The 19,117-nt window shown below is 39.5% G+C and overlaps 1 protein-coding gene across 1 annotated transcript in view; it reads left to right on the top strand.

Moving 5' to 3' along the window:
- SNTG2 (syntrophin gamma 2) overlaps nt 1-19,117 on the top strand; it is a 285,318-nt gene that overhangs the window by 113,207 nt on the left and 152,994 nt on the right. The window contains exon 2 of the mRNA XM_054822756.1: nt 225-362. Within this exon, the coding sequence (XP_054678731.1) occupies nt 225-362 (138 nt within the window). The remainder of the gene's footprint in view (nt 1-224; nt 363-19,117) is intronic.

The raw sequence follows: 19,117 nt of genomic DNA, 5'->3' as shown, positions 1-19,117 counted from the left end.
TATGTATTAATGTCTACTTCAAAGACCATTTAGCCCATATTTTACAGTACAGAAGAGGCTTTTTATGTCTAATCCATTTGAAGACTGAAAAGCAGGCCACTTTTCCACTATCTGTAAACAATGGTCATTTATGTGGATTTTATGTATTGAGTGGGATAGAGGTTTTTGTCATAACGAAATGTTCATATTCTTAAAATTTTTGTTTCTGTGCCTTGCTTTTGCAGACTAAAACTGGTATTGCATTGTTGTATGATGAAGTATCCGAAAATGCTTATGACATCCAGCTGAAGCTTACAAAAGAGGTATTAACAATTCAAAAACAAGATGTCGTCTGTGTTAGTGGAAGTGATCACAGTGCAAATGTAAGTGCTTCTATATCTCTGTGCTTTCGACTGTGCACTTTAATGTCTTCTGCAGACATCAGTTTATGGTATTGGAGTGTAAGAGATTTTATTGGGTAATAGAAATACATGTAATGATCAGTTGTTGGGATTTTTGGGCATACTTACATTCTTGCGTATAAAACCTTTTTTTTCCCCAGTGTTATATGTCCTTTATTCTGACAGATGTAACCTTAACAGGAGAGAAAATGTCTGTAAATACTAAGATTACAGCATTCTTCCACCAAATATTGTTAAGCCATTAAATGAAGGAAAAAAAAATATTTCCCATTAAAAGCATTTTAAGAGTAAACTAATACACCAGAGTTTTCTGCATTTGTGTATCAAGTATTGACAGGATGTCTGTTCAAGGGCATAGAGCTGGCTGAGAGAACACTTGACAGACACTTATTTCACTTCAATTTTCTTTCAGGCACAGATTGGGCTTAATCAGTGCCAGCATGTATGTGGTGCTTTTTTTCCCCAAAATGCAGTTATGCTGCTTTTTCAAAACATGTGGTGCCCCTAAGCTATAGAGGAATCTTCTATACCACCATTTAGTGATGTCATTAGAAAAAATGGTGGCATTTTGCATAAGCAGTACAGCAGTGGTGTCGAGGTTACGGACATCCCCAAAGAGTGTATTTTATTTCCTCATATAAACAGTGTTCCTCTTAAAACTAAATGTAGGTATCCCAAATTTTACTGAGTAAAATAAATTTCATGAAATGTGCTGGTATTTGCTAGAGTGAACAATTCATGGCAGCCTCCTCAGAGAGGGCCAAGGGGGAGCCTTTCTGCCTGCTTGCTGTATTGCACGTCATGTAAACTTAAAATCTGGCACTAGGGGACATCGAGTGAGTTTGTGATACTCTGCTAAGAATTAGGAGCCTAAAAAGTAGATAGTGGGTATCCATATATACATATGTGAGTATGTGTCAGAGAGAGAAAGTCTGCCTATATAACACAAAAACATGTTTCATTTCTGCCGTAGTAAATATTTAGAGAAATTGTTTAATATCACACAAGAAATAATTTGAAATCGCTTTTAGTAGTTAGAATCATTATGTCCTGGTTTCAAAACCTGTCCATGGAACTCTGTGGAACATGACTTGCTCTTAAAAATGTTCAAAAAGGTTGCATCAGTTGGCAACTAGTGGGAGCCTGCTCAATGAAGTGAAGGGCATGTGACATTCTAGTTGGTTTGCTGAAATAAATACAAACCTCAGCCAAAAATCATCAGCTTGCATATGCTTTCTGCTTCACTGAGAATCGTGAAAAACTGCAGACATTGCTGGTAGTGCTGGTAAGTTGTATGGAAATTGTGGTTGCAAGAGTCATAGTAAAATATCATGTGACTGCAATGTGCATGTGCATATAAGCATACATGATTGCTCTGGATTCAGTGGTATTTAAATGCCTTGTGTATAGACTTTGATAGAAAAAGAATCGAAATTCTATCCTACCTCGTTTCAGATTACTTCTTGACTGAATCAGCACAGGCTTGCTGCATCTGAGAAAATGCTGTATGAAATCTGTTTATATATTGATCGTCACTCTTTGGTCACTCAAAAAACCCCAAACCCCAAAAACCCAACCCTTCCCCGCCCTCCCCCAAAAAAACCCCAAACAGAAAAAAAACAAACCCAAACAACATAAAGCCAAAAACAAATAACCAAATCTGCCTCTCCCTTTTACTATCAAGATTTGAGTTGAGTCTGATTTTGATGCAATTGTACATTATATGGGTACCCTAAATAGTATTTCCTCGTGGAAGACAGGACAGGGTGACAAGCTCTGATAATACTTGAGGAACTTGATTTTGAAAGAAATTCTGGAAAGTAAGAGTTGTTGCAGAGGAGGCAGAACTGGGAGATGCAGCTGCTGCGTACAAAATGAGCTGAAGCTCCTCGGTTGTATTTCATGGCCAGTAATGATCACACAGTGGGTAAGCCTAGAGAGGAGTGACTCCTGGGACTGTTCAGAATGGAGACAGCTTTTCCAGGAATTAGAAGCAGTGTTAATATGTAAAAGTGAGGAATGTTACTTCAGGTTTGAGTTGCAACATACTGTGTGGCTCTATGTGTAAAATCCATTCAGAAGGAATTTCTTCTCATTCTGTTGATAGACAGCATAGGCAATCCTGCCAAGCTTACCTTTCCTGGGAAACATTGTTAATGGTATCTCCTTATTTTCCTTAAATTTTCTTGCTGAAGACTCTGAAAACTTAATTTTAAGGTTCTGATCTGTTGGGTTTTTAATGTCCCTTGCAAGATCTCCCCAGGATGTCCCTTTCTGGAAGTGTTATCTTCAATCCTCGTGGGGTTCTGTTTTCAAACTCTAATGAGAACAAAAGACTAAACTGTGGCTTCATGGCAATGTTTGCTTTTTCTATATTATACTTTGAACCAAATAAAAACTTTGGGAACACTAGCATTTAATATAGAGGCTGTTCAAGTGTAACATGAAGATGAACACTGTATTTGTTACAGTATATAAATTGCTAGTATATAGGAGCTCAAAACCAGAATTTGAAATCAGGCTGAACTAGCTGGTAGTTCACTAGCACTGTTTTTGGTAGTTCTGAAGTTTTACATTTACAGCTACACAAGTTAAATTCCAAAGAGATAAATGCTTTACTTTTGAAGTGGTTCAAGAAAATAATTTTCATCCCTGTGCTGTATGATTCAAAATATTAATAGAAAATTGTAACCTGAAAGTCAATTCTATAGCAGTCATAAACAATCACATTGTCTTACTGATTTATTCTCCTTCTTTCTATACTTTTTCTTTCTCAGGTATTTATAGTTAATCTGTATTTTACACATGGCCATTCATCAAACTAGTTCCTTTGCAACAAAAATAGAAATAACTTTTTTGCCTTCTTTCTGTAGTCACCTCAAACACGAAGGAGGGGGAAAACATCTTTTGTTTTTAGAGTAACTTTTCTTCTTAGGTGGGATATGTGAATGGAAAAATATTGAAGAAGAAAGTTCTGCATCTACTTGTGGCACTACTTTGTTCTCCAGCCAGTTTTGTGGGACAGCATTCGTGGGATGCATTTGCTTCCAGCCTCCCCTTCACTGACAGGTTCGTTGATCCTGAGGAATACCAAGGACAGGATTTGCAGCTGTGCATCATGAGCTCTGCTAGTCCTGTCCAGTTCTCAGTGCTACAGGGAGGGCTGGCAAAGGCATCAGCGATCACTAGTGCTACTGTCGTGGGCTGGACTTTCAGCAATAGAGATTATTCCCAAGGATAAAAGGCTTTCACCATAAAATACCTTTTACTACCATCATCTAGATCTATTCTTGTTTCATATTTTGCCATCTGCCATTCATTTAGGTGCTACTTTTAAGCACTGAGAAAGCTTCACTTTTGATGCGAAATTGTAGAGCTGGCTTTCTGTAATTTAGTGGCAGTTCAGCCCACTTCGCTACTTCTTGCTATCTTGGACTTGGATGTAGAGTAATAAGAGAGAAGAGCATGGTTTGTGAAATTCAAGATGTGTATAGAAGAAATAATGTAAAAGCAACTGTTTCTTTTCCTTAGTATTCAAATCTTTCACATTAGACAAGATGGCTTTTAAATATCTGTAAAAATCCTTCTGGAAGTGGAACCATTGTGGGAAATAATAATTTCCAATGTTTTATTATATACTATTACATTTATAAAAATAATTCAGATATGTGATTAAATATGTGATCATTCCACCAAGATGCATTTCAGAACTTCAGACTTGGCAAATCCAAGTGTTGTAAGCAAGTCTTCATGACCTAGTATTATGTTTGGGGTGTTCAGATTTGTACGAAAAAGGAGAATGTATGGGTGCATCAGAATTGGTGTGTGCTCATGGAAGCCAAGCATAAAGGTATTGCCAGAAATGGTATATTGAACATAAATAGACATTTTTCATTATCTTTTAAGTATTTTTAAGAAAAGATTATTTTTTTCCAGATTTACTACTACTCAGAGAAGGGAACTGTATGATAGACAGGGAGAGAAACAGGGAGGCATTCATTTTTATACCTGATTCTTCATTAAGTTACGATTTTGCTTTAACTTCTTGTCATTCAGCATGCTAAAATCAATTTCTTGTTTTTCTTCCATGTATATTGCTATCATCCTTCTCTTGTTGTCAGCCCACAGTTTTATGCCTCTCCTCTTTTCATAAGCAAGTGGGTTTTTTTCTTTTAATTTATATTATATTTCTGTATCTTTTTTTTTTTTTTTTTTTTGCCCCTGCTAATTCCACTTGCAATGTAAGAAAAAGAAAAGAAGTACATCTGGCTTTTTGTCAAAATCAGTCCTTCTCACAGAGCTGAATTGTCTCTGACTTGGTCAGTGGTCGGGAAAATGGGTTTGTAATGCAGGCTCCTGGCATCTTTATTAGAAGAGGACTCCTCAGAGGCTTATGTGAGTCTAATAGAATTAGAATAACAAAACCCTTTGCATCCTGGGTACCCAATTGTCCAGCTTCACAAGCTGTGTCTTAGCTGGACTTTATCAGAATGAAGTAAGGTATGTGAATAGGGAAGAAAAATAGCAAGATTAGTTGTTTTGTTGATTCAAAAAATAGGAACAGTGCCTGAAAGTACTGTTTAAATCCCTGATGAGATGGCTATGACGTTTTCTTTATAACTCAGATGCTAATAAGGACAGAGGAGAATGATATTTTAGCAAAACTCTAAGGAATGGATCTGCATTAAAATCTAAACGTTATTTCTTTTTTAACCTAAGGAAATTTCTATCTAGATAACAACTAATATTACTGTTTGCCCAGTGCCTGTTCTACCATTGCTAGTATGGTATTTTAGTTTGAAATTATCTTTTAAAAAGCTAATAATTAGCATTTTCTGTCTTTTTGGAAACATCAAGTGGGTGATTAAGAAATAGTCTTCCTTTTGAAACTAAGATCACTTGTATGGAGAAAATACATTATTTAACCATTTGTTATTTGTTTTCCATGCTCTGGAAAGCTGACCTAGATATTTAGAAGATAGCTATCAAATAATTCTGTAGGATTTTTATTATAAAAGATCATAAGCTTGTGTTGCTGTCACTTTGAGAACAGTTAAAAGTTTGTATCACAAAATAAATAATAAATAGGAGTATTCATCAGCATGACAAAAACACTTTGTTATTAAAGATAAAAACAGTACGTAGCTGAAATAAAAAGGCTAATAAATGTAACAGAACAGAAGAATGCAAAGGACATTATGGATATCCCTGAAAAATAATCTCTTCCTGAGACATGGAAAGAGTCCAGCTGAATGTAAGTGGCCATACCAACAAGATAAAAGAAAGGCAGCACAACATTGGTAAACCAGGCATATGTGCAAATATACCTGTCCTTTATTAAGATTTCAATTAATCTATTACACCTGGAGCCATGACAGACTGTCAGGATTGGTAAAGTGTAACTGTATATATTGTGAGAGCCTTTCCAGTTATGGTATGTGGGATATTGATGGGTGCAACCTCTACTGTTCATCTTTGTCTTCACACCAGCCAACGTGTGAAATGTTGCGCAAAATGAATGCAAATGAAATTTCTCAAATAAAGAACAGCTGCGTTGTGGCAGGATTTAGCTATAATTCATTGTTATAGAATGCCTTTTTAATTGAATGAAATCAGCTTATTTTTAATGAGCAAAGAAAGAAGTATAATCATAACTTGACACAGGTTCTGTATATGTTATTAGTAACTCTGGAAATCCATATTTGTAGATGATCTGCATAGACTTAATCTGTATTGTCAGTCTGAGAAGAGTTTGAGTCCTCTCATACCACTTGCCAAGCAAAGCTTCTGCCCCAAATTAAGCATCTTACAACTCAGCAGAGGAGTTCCTGAGGATTCTTGTGAAGTCACACTGTGACTGAATATGTTTCATTCAGACACATTTAATAGGATCACCGCACCCTGGAGAATAAAATACCACGGGGTTTGTCACAGTCATCTTTACTGGAATAGATGTAATAACTTAGATTGAAAGGGACCTCCTGAGGTCATCTAATTAAACCCACTGCTCAAAGCAGGGATAGCATCCAAGTTTGGGCAAGTTGCTCAGGGCTTTGTCCATTCATATTTAGAATATCTCCAAAGACGGAGATACTACCAGCTCTCTGGGCAGCCTCTTCTAATGCTTGCGGAATCATAGAATTGCCTGGATTGGAAGGGACCTTAAAGATCATCTAGTTCCAACTCCCCTGCCATGGGCAGGAACACCCTCCACTAGACCAGGTTGCCCAAAGCCCCCTCCAACCTGGCTTTGAATATTTCCATCATTGAGGGATGAGGCAGTCACAACTTCTCTGGACAACCTGTTCCAGTGCCTCACCACCCTCATACAGAAAAATTTCTTCCTAATATTTAATCTAAACCTACCCTCCTTCAGCTTAAGGCCATTACCCCTTGTCCTATCACTACATGCCCTTCTAAACAGCCCCTCTGCAGCTTTCCTGCAGGCCCTCTTTAAGTACTGGAAGGCTGGTGTAAGGTCTCCCCAGAGCCTTCTCTTTTCCAGGCTGAAGAACCCCAACTGTCTCAGCCTGTTTTCACAGCAGAGGTGCTCCAGCCCTCTGATCATCTTTGTGGCCCTCCACCAGACTGGCTCCAACAGTTCCATGTCTCTCTTGTACTGGGGACCCCAGAGCTGAACACAGTACTCCAGTGGGGTCTCATGAGAGTAGAGTAGAGGGGTGGAATCACCTCCCTCGACCTGCTGGTCACACTTCTTTTGATGCAGCCCAGGATACAATTGGCTTACTGGTCTGCAAGCACAGGTTGCCGGCTCATGTTAAGCTTTTCATCAACCAACACCCCCAAGTCCTTCTCCTCAGGGCTGCTCTCAATCCGTTCTCCTCTCATCTTGTAGTTGTTCATGGGATTGCCCTGACCCACGTGCAGGACCTTGCACTTGGCCTTGTTGAACTTCATGCAGCTTGCATGGGCCCACCTCTCAAGACTGTCAAGGTCCCTCTGGATGGCATCCCTTCCCTGCAGCGTGTCGACCACACCATACAGCGTGGTGTCATCGGCAAACTTGCTGAGGGTGCACTCGATCATCCTGTCCATCTTGCTGATAAAGATGTTAAACAGTGCTGGTCCAAGTACCAACCCTTGAGGAACACCACTCATCACTGATCTCCACTTTGACATGGAGCCATTGACTGTGACTCTTTGAGTGTGACTGTCCAGCCAATTCCTTATCCACTCAGTAGTTCATCCCTCAAATCCATGTCTCCACAGTGTAGAGACAAGGATGTCATGTGAGACAGTGTCAGATACTTTACACAAGTCCAGGATAGATGATGTCAGTTGCTCATCCCTTATCCACCAAGGCTGTAACCCCATCATCAAAGGCCACCAAATTTGTTAGGCACTATTTGCCCTTAGTGGAGCCATGTTGGCTGTCACCAATCACCTCCTTATTTGCCATGTGCCTGAGCATAGTTTCCAGGAGGATCTGCTTTGTGATCTTGCTGGGCACAGAGTTGAGACTGACCGGCCTGTAGTTCCCTGGGTCTTCTTTTTTTCCCTTTTAAAAATGGGGGTTATGTTTCTCCTTTACCAGTCAGTGGGAACTTCACCGAACTGCCACCACTTCTCAAATATGATGGGTAGTGAGCTTGCTGTGCACCCTCGTCGCTGCCCGGAGGATCTTGACCTCCACCATTTCATGGTCACTGCAGCCAATGCTGCCCTTGAGCTTCACATTCCTCAGCAGCCCCTCCTTGTTTGTCCAGCATGGCACCATTCCTTGTTGGCTCCTCTGTCACTTGGAGAAGGAAGTTATCATCAACGCATTCTGTGCTTAGCCATTTTCACTGTGAAATTGCTTTTGTGTTTTGGGTTTTTTTTCTGGTTTTATGCTCAGTTGGAATTTCCTTTGCTGCAAGTTGTGACTGTTGCCTCTCATCCTTTTTCTTTGTGCATCTGTGAGAACAATTTGGTTCTGGTTTTTGTATAATCCTCCTTTAGGTTCGCAGGCTTTAAAAATAGGAGTGACTTCATTTTACTCTAAAAAAAAATCTCCCAGCCCCACCCCCAAATAAAACCTCAAAACCCCTTTGATCTATAGTAATAGAAACAGTTATAATAAGATAAACTGATAAAAATGTATTATACCATATTTAGTAAGGATTCTCTGCAGCTGTCCCAGATATTTATTAACATAAGAAAAGGTCTGGTTTGTTTTTACACAAAACTCTGCAGTGACAGGCATGCCTCGGTTGATTTTATAGCTGCATGCTTCTTGTCTTTTTAGAAAAAGGCGAGATCCTGTGCAATGCAAGAAGTTAAATTTCAAAACTCTCTTTCCCATTCAAAATAATCTTTTGCTTCCTGTCTATGTTTTCCTTATTACAGCTGCCTCCATTTCATGGAAGTGTAGAATGAGGCATCACATGATGCCATGGAGGACTAATTCATGTCTTTCCCTCTCTTTCTTGAGGTTTCTTGACCTAACATTTCTACTGTTCCCATAATTTGTTCCACTTTCCAAGTTACACTGTCTTTTTAACCAATGCAATTATTTCTAAGAATATAAAGCAGTCTATCAGAAATGATACAGGCTTGGGAATGAAGTTTATACAGGCACCCTTTGAGCTTTTCTTGAAAACCAGACATCTTATAATCAACAATATGGCAAATCCTACTTGTAACAAAGTTCTGTGATTGATACCCCACCACCAATCTGGTTTTACAGAAAAGCTGTTACATTATTTTTCAATGCATTCTTTGATTGTTTACCTGGTTAATTGTAAGATGCTGGTGGCTATAGTTCCTGAGAGGGCAGTATTAACAACTTGGGTAAATGCACAGACGTGGCACATTCAGTCTGACTGAAGTGGCCAACTGTATGACATTTACATTTTCCTCATGCTCCACTGATTTCTTAAGATTTTTGTATACTCATGATTTTTAATAAAGGCTGTGGGACATACGTAAGTAGTAGCAGTAGTAAGGAAGTTATCAAAACTAAGTGCTTTCTGGCTTCTAGTTAAGTATTCTTTGATCCTGGATTGCCATTTACTGGAAGAAGGAATCTCTGTGTCCTAGTCCTAGGTGATGGCATTGCAGTTCATCTCAAGTGCTGCATGATAGGTCATATGATGTCTTTACATATCAGCCTAAGGCTACGTGGTTCTAGCCTTATCATGTAGATTAATCGTAACCCAGCACCATCTCTCATTAGAGTCCTGCACACATTCTTTCCTCAGTACGGTGTTTATTTTGAATTCCATATGGAAATAATTTTGGCAAGAGCAGCCCCTACTGTAGTTGAAAATCTGTATTTCTACGAAAAGAGTCAGCCCAGTAGGTAGTAGCAACCTGCAGCCGCTGGGTAGGTGGAAGTTTGCTGCCGATCAGTGAGAAGCGAGGGTTGTGTGAGCAGAAGTGGAAATCTCTGTACATGGCAGAACATTAAATACATGTAGAACAATTTGCTGAGGAAGCTCTAGGGCTGGAAAGGTGGAGGGTGTGAGCTGAGAAAGTCCTTATCATAGGAACTCCCCATCTTGAGGAGAAAACTTCCTGAAGGATTTCACATACCCTTGTTCACCACATCCTCTTTTGTTCTTTTTGAGTATGTAATAACCAGCAGGATGTCTGCATTTCATGATACATTTTACTGGGTCTCATATTCTTACAGGATCTGTTTCTTCAATCATTTTTTATCATCTTATAACTTCCTTGTGGTAGCTTCAAGAGTTGCTGAAGAAAAGGAAGATCAGATATGGCTGGTATCTTTATCTTCTTATTCCTGATACCAGACTGTTTCTTCCCTTGCGTCCATGCGAGATAGGTTGCAGGCTTCTATTTTAACTGTTAACACTGCACTTGCTTGTTTTGTTTCTTCCTTTCCCCCGCATGTTTCCCAAGGGCCTGGGTGGCAAGCTCTGCTGTTACTGCCATCATTGCCTAAGACTGGCTTTTATTTTCTATTGTCAACCTGCCATATAGTACCTGTAGTAAATTTGACATCTTACTTTCAACAAATAAGGAGACCTTTTGAGACTACTCTTTCCAATGAATGACAGATGCCACTATCGTAGTGGGAATAAAGTTTATTTATCCAAAAAATAAAAAAGTACTGTGAACAACTCTGAACAATGCAGTAATAAATGATTTCTTTGTTCACATTTTCCTGTCGTCCTGTTTAGCCAGTTACCTTGCTTAAGGAGTAGTCCGTTATCTGTTAAGGTAGTAGCCTGTCGTGGTTTGAGCATGGGGACTAGATGGGCTCAGGTACCAAGGCATGTTTGGTCATGGCTATATTGAATGTTGACAAGTCACTTGGTCTTCTCAGGTTTACGATTTGTTGTGCAAAGAGAAAACACGTTTCCAAAATACATATTCTTCCACCGTAGACGAAGTCCAAATGCGACAGCCAGCCTACTCACTCAAAGAACTGTTTGACATACAAGCAGATCAAACCTCCTGTCAAACACTTAGTGGGTAAATCTGCCTTCTCTTTCCATTGCTGGTACATTTGACACTGGTCGACGCATTTGTTTCTCAGAACTTGCGAGAGAATGTTATGGCCAAATTGTTACCCCAGTTCTTAAACATAGCGGTGTACAGAGGCTGTATCGTTTTGAGAAACAGATAGTAAAATCCTTGACAACTTGCAACAGAAAAGGTATTAGAAAGATAGAAATATTTCATATTGGTATCCTGGCCAATTACAGTTTTAATAATTACATTCAGTCTATTCAAATGTATCCTGAAGTTTCATGCAGGGCACTTATTCTTCCTCTAATCTCCTAGAAGCAGAAAACAAAACCGCACAGGCCTGCTGTGTCGTGTGCTATGGGGGTACATAATTACTTCTGCTTTGTAGCACAACTGGAATGAGTGATCATTACAGTATACACATCGAGAACTTTGGAAACCTTCAGAATGAAGAGTTTTAATAAACTGTAGATACTATTAAAGGATATCATTAGCAAAACAAAATGCTAGTCAAAAAGCAAAAAAAGCATTAATTTCAACTTTCCTTTTCAGATTGATGATTAGTAACACTTTTTAAAGAGTTTTCCTTGCCTATAATGAAATAAAATTACACAGCCATCATACAGTCAACTATGGCTCCATATTTTTTTTTAGTTTGTTTTTTTTAAGACTGATATATATGTCTGCCTCACTTTAGTCTCAAACCATAAATAAATTAATCTGAAAAGAAAAATTATATCTAGCCTGCAGGCAACTAAAAAGTGAAATAAGTTGTTTATATGTTTGAGACATAAATACTGGGTTTTCAGCTGCATGTGTGCATGATATTATCATTAATGTCACAAAAAGATAGCGGGTTTTTTCCACGAATTTTGCAATTGAATTTTGGCAAGAAGCTCTGGAATAGACTTTTCTTTCATTGTTGCTTGCAAAGCTAGTGTGAGTTTCTGTCCAGATTTTGTAGTCATGAAATTCTGTCATTGCATAAGAAGTTCAGAACTGAGTCAGACCTAAAATCTACTGAGCCCACTGTCCTTTTTCCATCAGCAGCCACTAATGTTTCCCCAGAAAAGCCAAACAGGGCAAGAATATGTGATGCTTCTCATAACACTTTCCGTGCCCCAAGTTATTCAGTGCCTTCCTGAGCAAAATGCAGTTTTTTATTAGCTCTTAACAGATTTATTTTGGCTATAGTTGTCCAATATCTCCTTGAACACATATAGACTTTCAGCATCCAGAATTTTTTTCTCACTTGACTGTAGAATCTACTATACATTGCACAAAGAATCACCTCTTTTTGTTTGTTCTGATCCTAGTTCCTAATAGTATCATTTGATGCCTCCTAGTTTTTGTACTGGAAAAGGCTATAAAAACTGATTCCCATTCACTGTTCTCTGTGCAACTTACTGTATTGTAAGAGCCTCCTGATCCCCAGTCTGTCTCTTTTCCTGGATGAAGAGTTATAGCCTATTCTGTTATTCCTTGTACAGGAGCAGGTTTGTGCTTCCAATCATCCTTATTGTCCTTTTCTGAACCTTTTTCTTGTAGTTTCAGGTATGAAGGGTCCAAACCGGTGTACAGTTTTCAAGATGGGGTGAACTTTGGATTTCTACAGTGGTATAATGATGATCTTTGCTTGGTCTCTGTTCTTTTGCTAAGACTTCCAAAAATTTGATTTGTGTTTTTGACCACTACTAAACAATGCACTGATGATGTCATGGAACCATCCTAATTGCTTATATACATAATGTACATGGGAAAAATAATCTCTCACTAGCTTTGATCTGCTATTGTATTTTGTTTGCTATTTTGTTGCCTCGTTAATATTTTGTAAGATGTTCTGCAGATATTTTCAGCTCACTTATGCTTCCTGTCTCAGTAAGCAGCAAAGGTAATCTCATTGCTTATCCTTTTTTTTTTTTTAATTCCTCATGAGTATTTTAAATAATGCAAGTTGCAACATAGGCAAGAGTGGAACTTCACTAGTGACCTTGAGAGAATTATGCATTTAATCCATCCCCTTGTTTTCTATGTAGTGTCTAACTAGCAATATATCTGTGTAAGGCTCTTCCCGCATGGTTCCTATGTTTCCCTCACTTGCCTTTAAAAAATACACTGTCTCTTCCAAGGCAGATCATCAAAGTGTCTGCCAATTCTGTTCTTTGTTATAGTTTCTCTCACTCTCTATAGGTTTTATTTTTTTTTCCCTTATAGTTCTAATTTGTTTAGTGCAGGCCTTAAGTTTCCTAAGTCTTAACTGAAACGTTTCATAAAAAAGTGGGATTTTATTTTCAATGTTGTACTCTTCATGTATCAAGGCTTTATTGAGAAGTAGCACTCCAGTGCTCCTGCTTTGTTTCATCCATGTGCTCCTTTAAGACAAGGGTGAATGCTATCTGTCCCTGGTGATTTGCTACTGTTATTTAGTCAATTTGCTTCTAAAGTGGTTTCAGATTCAGACAGATCCATACATCCTTTGCGCTACACAGAAGGTTGAAGGAACGTCTCTAGTGTCTTTCACACTAATGACAAGTGTTCATTTATCTTCCCTTCAGTAGCCTTATTTACTCTGAGTACGTCTTTTATATCTTTACCATAAGTAGACCCTGTGGTTTCTTTGGCAGACCTCCTGCTCCTGAGAGATTTGAAGTTTTATTATTAATTTTTATTCTTTTTGGCAGTTTTTGGAACTCTCTTTTCTGTTGCTGCCTAATTTTGTTTTTCAATTTTATGTTCCTTGTTCTTGTCTTCATATGAATATGATGCCCATCACTCTTTACATGTAATAACCTCTCTTAACCTTCTCTTTAGCTATGCCGTTTTCATTTTTCTCTTTTCGGTGGGTTGACCCTGGCTGGATGCCAGGTGCCCCCCAAAGCTGCTCTATCACTCCCCTCCTCAGCTGCACAGGGGAGAGAAAATACAATGAAAGGCTCGTGGGTCGAGATAAGGACAGGAAGAGATCACTCACCAGTTACTGTCACGGGCAAAACAGACTCAACTTGGGAAAATTCATCTAATTTATTACCAATCAAATCAGAGTAGAGTAATAAGAAATAAAATCAAATCTTAAAACACCTCCCCCCATCCGTCCCTTCTTCCCAGGCTCAACTTCACTCCTGATTTCTCTCCCTCCTCCCTGCAGTGGCACAGGGGGACGGGGAATGGGGGTTGTGGTTAGTCCATCACATGTTGTCTCTGCCGCTTCTTCATCCTCAGGGGGAGGACTCCTCACACTCTGCCCCTGCTCCAGCGTGGGATTCCTCCCACGGGAGACAGTCCTCCATGAACTTCTCCAGCATGAGTCCTTCCCACGGGCCGCAGTCCTTCATGAACTGCTCCAGCGTGGGTGTCTCCCACGGGGTGCAGACCTCCAGGAGCAGACTGCTCCAGCGTGGGTCCCCCACGGGGTCACAAGTCCTGCCAGCAAATCTGCTCTGGCGTGGGCTCCTCTCTCCATGGGTCCACAGGTCCTGCCAGGAGCCTGCTCCACTGTGGGCTTCCCATGGGCCACAGCCTCCTTCAGGTGCCTCCACCTGCGCTGGCGTGGAGTCGTCCATGGGCTGCAGGTGGATATCTGCTCCACCATCAACCTCCATGGGCTGCAGGGGAACAGCATGCCTCACCATGGTCTTTTCCATGGCTGCAGGGGAATCTCTGCTCCGGTGCCTGGAGCACCTCCTCCCCCTCCTTCTGCACTGACCTTGGTGTCTGCAGAGTTGTTCCTCTCACATCTTCTCACTCCTCTCTCTGGCTGCAGTTGCTCCTGATGTTTTTTTCCCCTTCTTAACTCTGTTGTCCGAGAGGCACTACCACCATTGCTGATGGGCTTGGCCTTGACCAGCAGCGGGTTCCATCTTGGAGCCGGCTGGCATTGGCTCTGTCAGATGTGGGGGAAGCTTCTAGCAGCTTCTCACAGAAGCCACCCCTGTAGCCCCCCCCCCCGCTACCAAAACCTTGCCACACAAACCCAATACACTCTTAATTAAGCCCTTCTAATAAGTGGCATTCAGTGCCTCTGTGCTTCCAGTGTGGTACCCTTAAGTACTCTTCACACTGCCTTAAAAAAGTTTTAATTTTCTTTGCTGCCCCCTTTATTTTTCCTTCCAACAAGCTTCCTCATTTTTGCATAGTTCTGTTCTTAGGATCACAGTTGCATAAATGTTGAATGTAAAGTACATAGCAGTTGCTATTACAGAGTAGCTTTTCAGCTGTAAAAAATTTAAGTAGATCCTGCAAGACTAGGGCAAGTACTGAGTCTAGTCTTGTGAGCTCCACGAAGCAGTGACTAATAGAGACCTGCTTTTTATTAACTGCATTATATCCTTATCTGTCCGATCTACTGGAGGTTAAGTGAAGCCTGCTATCCTGTTACATTTCTCATTCCTGTTGCCTCTTTGCATCTCAGTCATTGTTATGATCCTAGCTGAGTGCTCACTAGTAAAGACTCTTGCTTGTATTTAGCCTGAATCTGTTTTACTTGTTGAGGTAGTTGCCTTATTAGTTTTATTTGAGACTTAAGTTCTCTGTAGCACAACACATTTATTCTGCTGCTTATCTAGCTTATATTACCTTTCTTATATACTTTGCCTTCCCAATATTAGAGTTTTCTCTACTTCTCCAAAGTGTTTATGCCTCTGTTTAGTTCAGATTTAGTGCAATTTTTGTTTTGTTCCTGGCTCTCTATTTTACGTTTCCTGTTTGTATTATTCCCTCCCTAACCTGTCCTTCACTTCAGGATACAGAATATCTCTTTATATCCATAATAGAAGTATCATCCATAATTATACTGTCTTCTATACCTGCCAGCTTTCCCAGCGCTACAGATTAAAACTTTAGTTGTGGCCTTCCTGAATTTTAAGTATCAGCAGCTTTGGTTGCTTGTCAGTTCAGACGACGTCTGTGCCTCCTATACAGGCTCCCTCTGTTACAAAAATGCCCCCAGTTTCTGATGAACCTGAATCCATTTTCCCTGAGCCATCTCTTTAGGAAGGCATTAAAGCCTTGCCTGTCTCCTCAGGCCTACATAGACTACTGCAAGAGTTTTGGACAACCTTACTCTAGAAGTCCAGGTCTCTAGCTTCCTTTCTTCCTACCTAATTTTCATACCTCGGACTTACCTCCTGTGTTTCCCTACATTTTTGGTACAAATGTAGACCAAACCTCCCTGGTGCTTCCTGGGCTAAGCAGGATTCCTGTGGGATATGCCATCTTGCACTTGTTTGGTCAAATATTTTGGAGTCTTGTCCCTGGAGTCATAAATGTATCTATTTGCTTGATGGTCACCTACCACCATTAGAGTTGTCTGGGATCTCTGCTTTAAGAAGGGCATTTGCACATCAAGAAGGTACATTGACACTGTCCATCATGAGAGCTGTTAATGGAATTAGTTCCCAAATCACCAATATCTGTTGCGTCCTGCCAGACAATGTGACTTGTAGATTGTGCTTGTATGATGTTCTTGAAAATCTTCTCAATGAGCCGGATATATATCCCCTCTTCCTCTGGGGAAGGTACTCAGATCTTTGATAGTAAGACAGTAAAAAGGATAACTCTCATCTTCCATGAATTCTGCCTTAATTTCTTCTATGCGAAAAGATGGAAAGACATTCCTTTGAAGGTGATTTCTGTGTTCAAGACATTTGCAGTTTTCTCCTTCTGTTGAACTTTTCTCAGCTAACACATTCTCTGGACAGCCAGACATCTGCCTCTGTCATTGACTTTGCCTCCTTGCTTTTCACCTGGCATCGGAATTATTACAGATTTCCATTCCCCACAGATCACGTTATGAAAATTTCAGGTTAGTTTCAATGTACATGCCTGGAATCAAATATTTGATGGAAACTTTATTCTGTCACCTCTATGAATGAAAATCAACTCTCTATTTTGGACTGCATTTGAAAGATTGTGTATGCGCACATGGTTCTGTTTTCACAGAGGTCGTCTTAACCACGCTGAAAGCTGTCAGTTGGGTATTTAATCCACATTTGTATAGAAGATTAGGTTCTAATGCAGAAGATTCTGGATAACATATCATCAGTTCGTCTTGTCCTTCCAACTCTGCACAGCTGACAGCTTGAAGGAAACAGCAGAGGCAGGCAGACAGCATTACCAGTAAAGTAGTCTGCATTCAGGAATTGCATTACCAGCAGTCACTCAAGTGCACAACCAGAAAATTCTGCTTTGGCAGATGGGGTTGTTAGTAGGATTTGCTTTCATAAAACCTGTGTTCGGCTAAACCTTTGACTCACAATTATAAGAATATGTTTGATCCGGCATTAGTATATTTATTACGTAAGTTTATAACATGATTTATTAGTGTGACTCTATTAGAATTGTATCTATAGTGCCAGCTATAGAGCGTAATCATTTAGGGTACATTAAGAGAATTTTTTTAATGTTCTTTGGATCAAGAACTTTGTCTCATTCTGTGACAGGTGTGAGAATCTTACATGCTTTTGTGTCAGAATTTAAGATGTATATTTACATGAATGTTTTTATTGTACATGACTACCAATGCTACCAGTACTTGTAGGGGTAATTAGAAATACTTTAATTCAAATCTGTCCATGTGGTTAATGTATATTGGTGTCCTTTTTCTTTACTTATTGCGAGATCCATCAAGTGGATGTCTATGTGACTTCATCTCTACTAGAAAATAAAACACAGCTGTAGCACACTTTCAACATTGGCCCACAGTCATCTGTGCTGTATGGAGAGTGCTCCCTGGCTACGTTTTGACTTGTGCCAAATTGTCTATACTGGGTGTTAGTGTACTGTCTGTCTTGATTTTGGCCAATGCCAGTTACAACTCTCCTAAACAATGCCTCAGACCAAATCAGGAGATGGCATCTGTCATGTAGTGTCCCAATTAGGGAGGTTGAATGGTAGTCATAACGTTTTCAAGGAAAGAAAATGTCTAGCATGGATGGGAATTTTACTGTGTTGCTTTGCTGGAGAAAATCCTCCAGCCTGCTTTATTTTAACATGGGCATGGCTTGTGAGACTGGAATTGTAAGATAAATAGTCTGTTCTTTGGTTTGAAGAAGTGAAAAATACCTTCCTGAATTTTGAGTTACAAGATGGGGAAGAATGAAAGCAAAGAAAGGTCTTGAGAAGAGAATGGGACCACCACAGGATAAGTTAGAGGGGACAGAGAGAAGAGTTCAAATAAAAGAGAATAATTACTGTTTAGCACATTTCCCTACAGAACCTGAAATTGAATTCAGTAGTGTCTTGCTTTCAGCAGTTATCTAATGTTGAATGTCCTCTAAATTACCTACAGATTTTCTCCTCTAAATTACCCACAGATTTATTTGGGGGTTTTTGGCTCCAGTAGTGAGCATCTATATTATCAGTTTAAGGGTCCAAATGAAGGACTAAATAGAAACTAGCCAATAGTGAACCATGTGAATTTAAAATAAAGTTGCGTCAAATATTAGAAAGTTAGAAATATACAGGCTATTGTCTCTTGAATCTTGACTTTGTGTTGTCCTTTATGTTGGAAGATACGCAGGGGATGAGTTGAGGGGTTGCAGGAAGAAAAGGGTAGTCTTGATATCTTGTGGTGAATGATCCTTTCCCTGATACAGAGGTGCAATGTGATCAAATATGTGTCATGTACATAAACTAGCACCAAATTAACACTGCTGATCAGGAATTAGGTGCATGTTGTCTTCTAATGCGAACTTATGATTTGTTAAAATGCTGAACATTCAAACCTAAGGCTGAAGCTGGCCAACAAGATACTTTGAACTGATAAATTTCATACAAATACTTAGGCAAAGCATTTAGGCATCGAGATCACTAAACCAGATTTAATTACCCTTAAGTCTTTGTGTCCCTCCATTCTTGCTGTGTAGAATGAGGATACTTTCGGCAGGTTGTGACACTTTTCATTTACGTGGATGTACCTAAATATTGTACTGCTTACTAGCATTAAAAAAAGCCCATGAGTATTTTAGTAATACTACATTTAGAACTAAATAAAATTTGTGTTCATGAAATAACACAACAGATCATGCTTTACATAAAATAAATAAATAAATAGCTAAATACCTGTACACTGTAAGGTCTGAAGGCCATATAACTGTTAAAAAAGGGGTTTTTTTAAAAAAATCCAGTTATGTTTTGTCATACTACGAAAGTTTAAAATCTTGTCTTGTGTCTATAGTCTGAATGTGTCTGTTTTCCTCTTCAAGTCACTGAATTTTTCGCTGTCTCTCTCTGTAAGATTTAGTCGTCTTCTGCCAAGGAAGATAATTTAGAACTGCTTG

The sequence above is a fragment of the Grus americana genome, chromosome 3 (assembly GCF_028858705.1).
Source record: "Grus americana isolate bGruAme1 chromosome 3, bGruAme1.mat, whole genome shotgun sequence".
NCBI classification, from domain to species: Eukaryota; Metazoa; Chordata; class Aves; order Gruiformes; family Gruidae; genus Grus; species Grus americana.
Note: the sequence above shows the minus strand (reverse complement) of the source record. Positions and strands in the feature narration are given on the sequence as shown.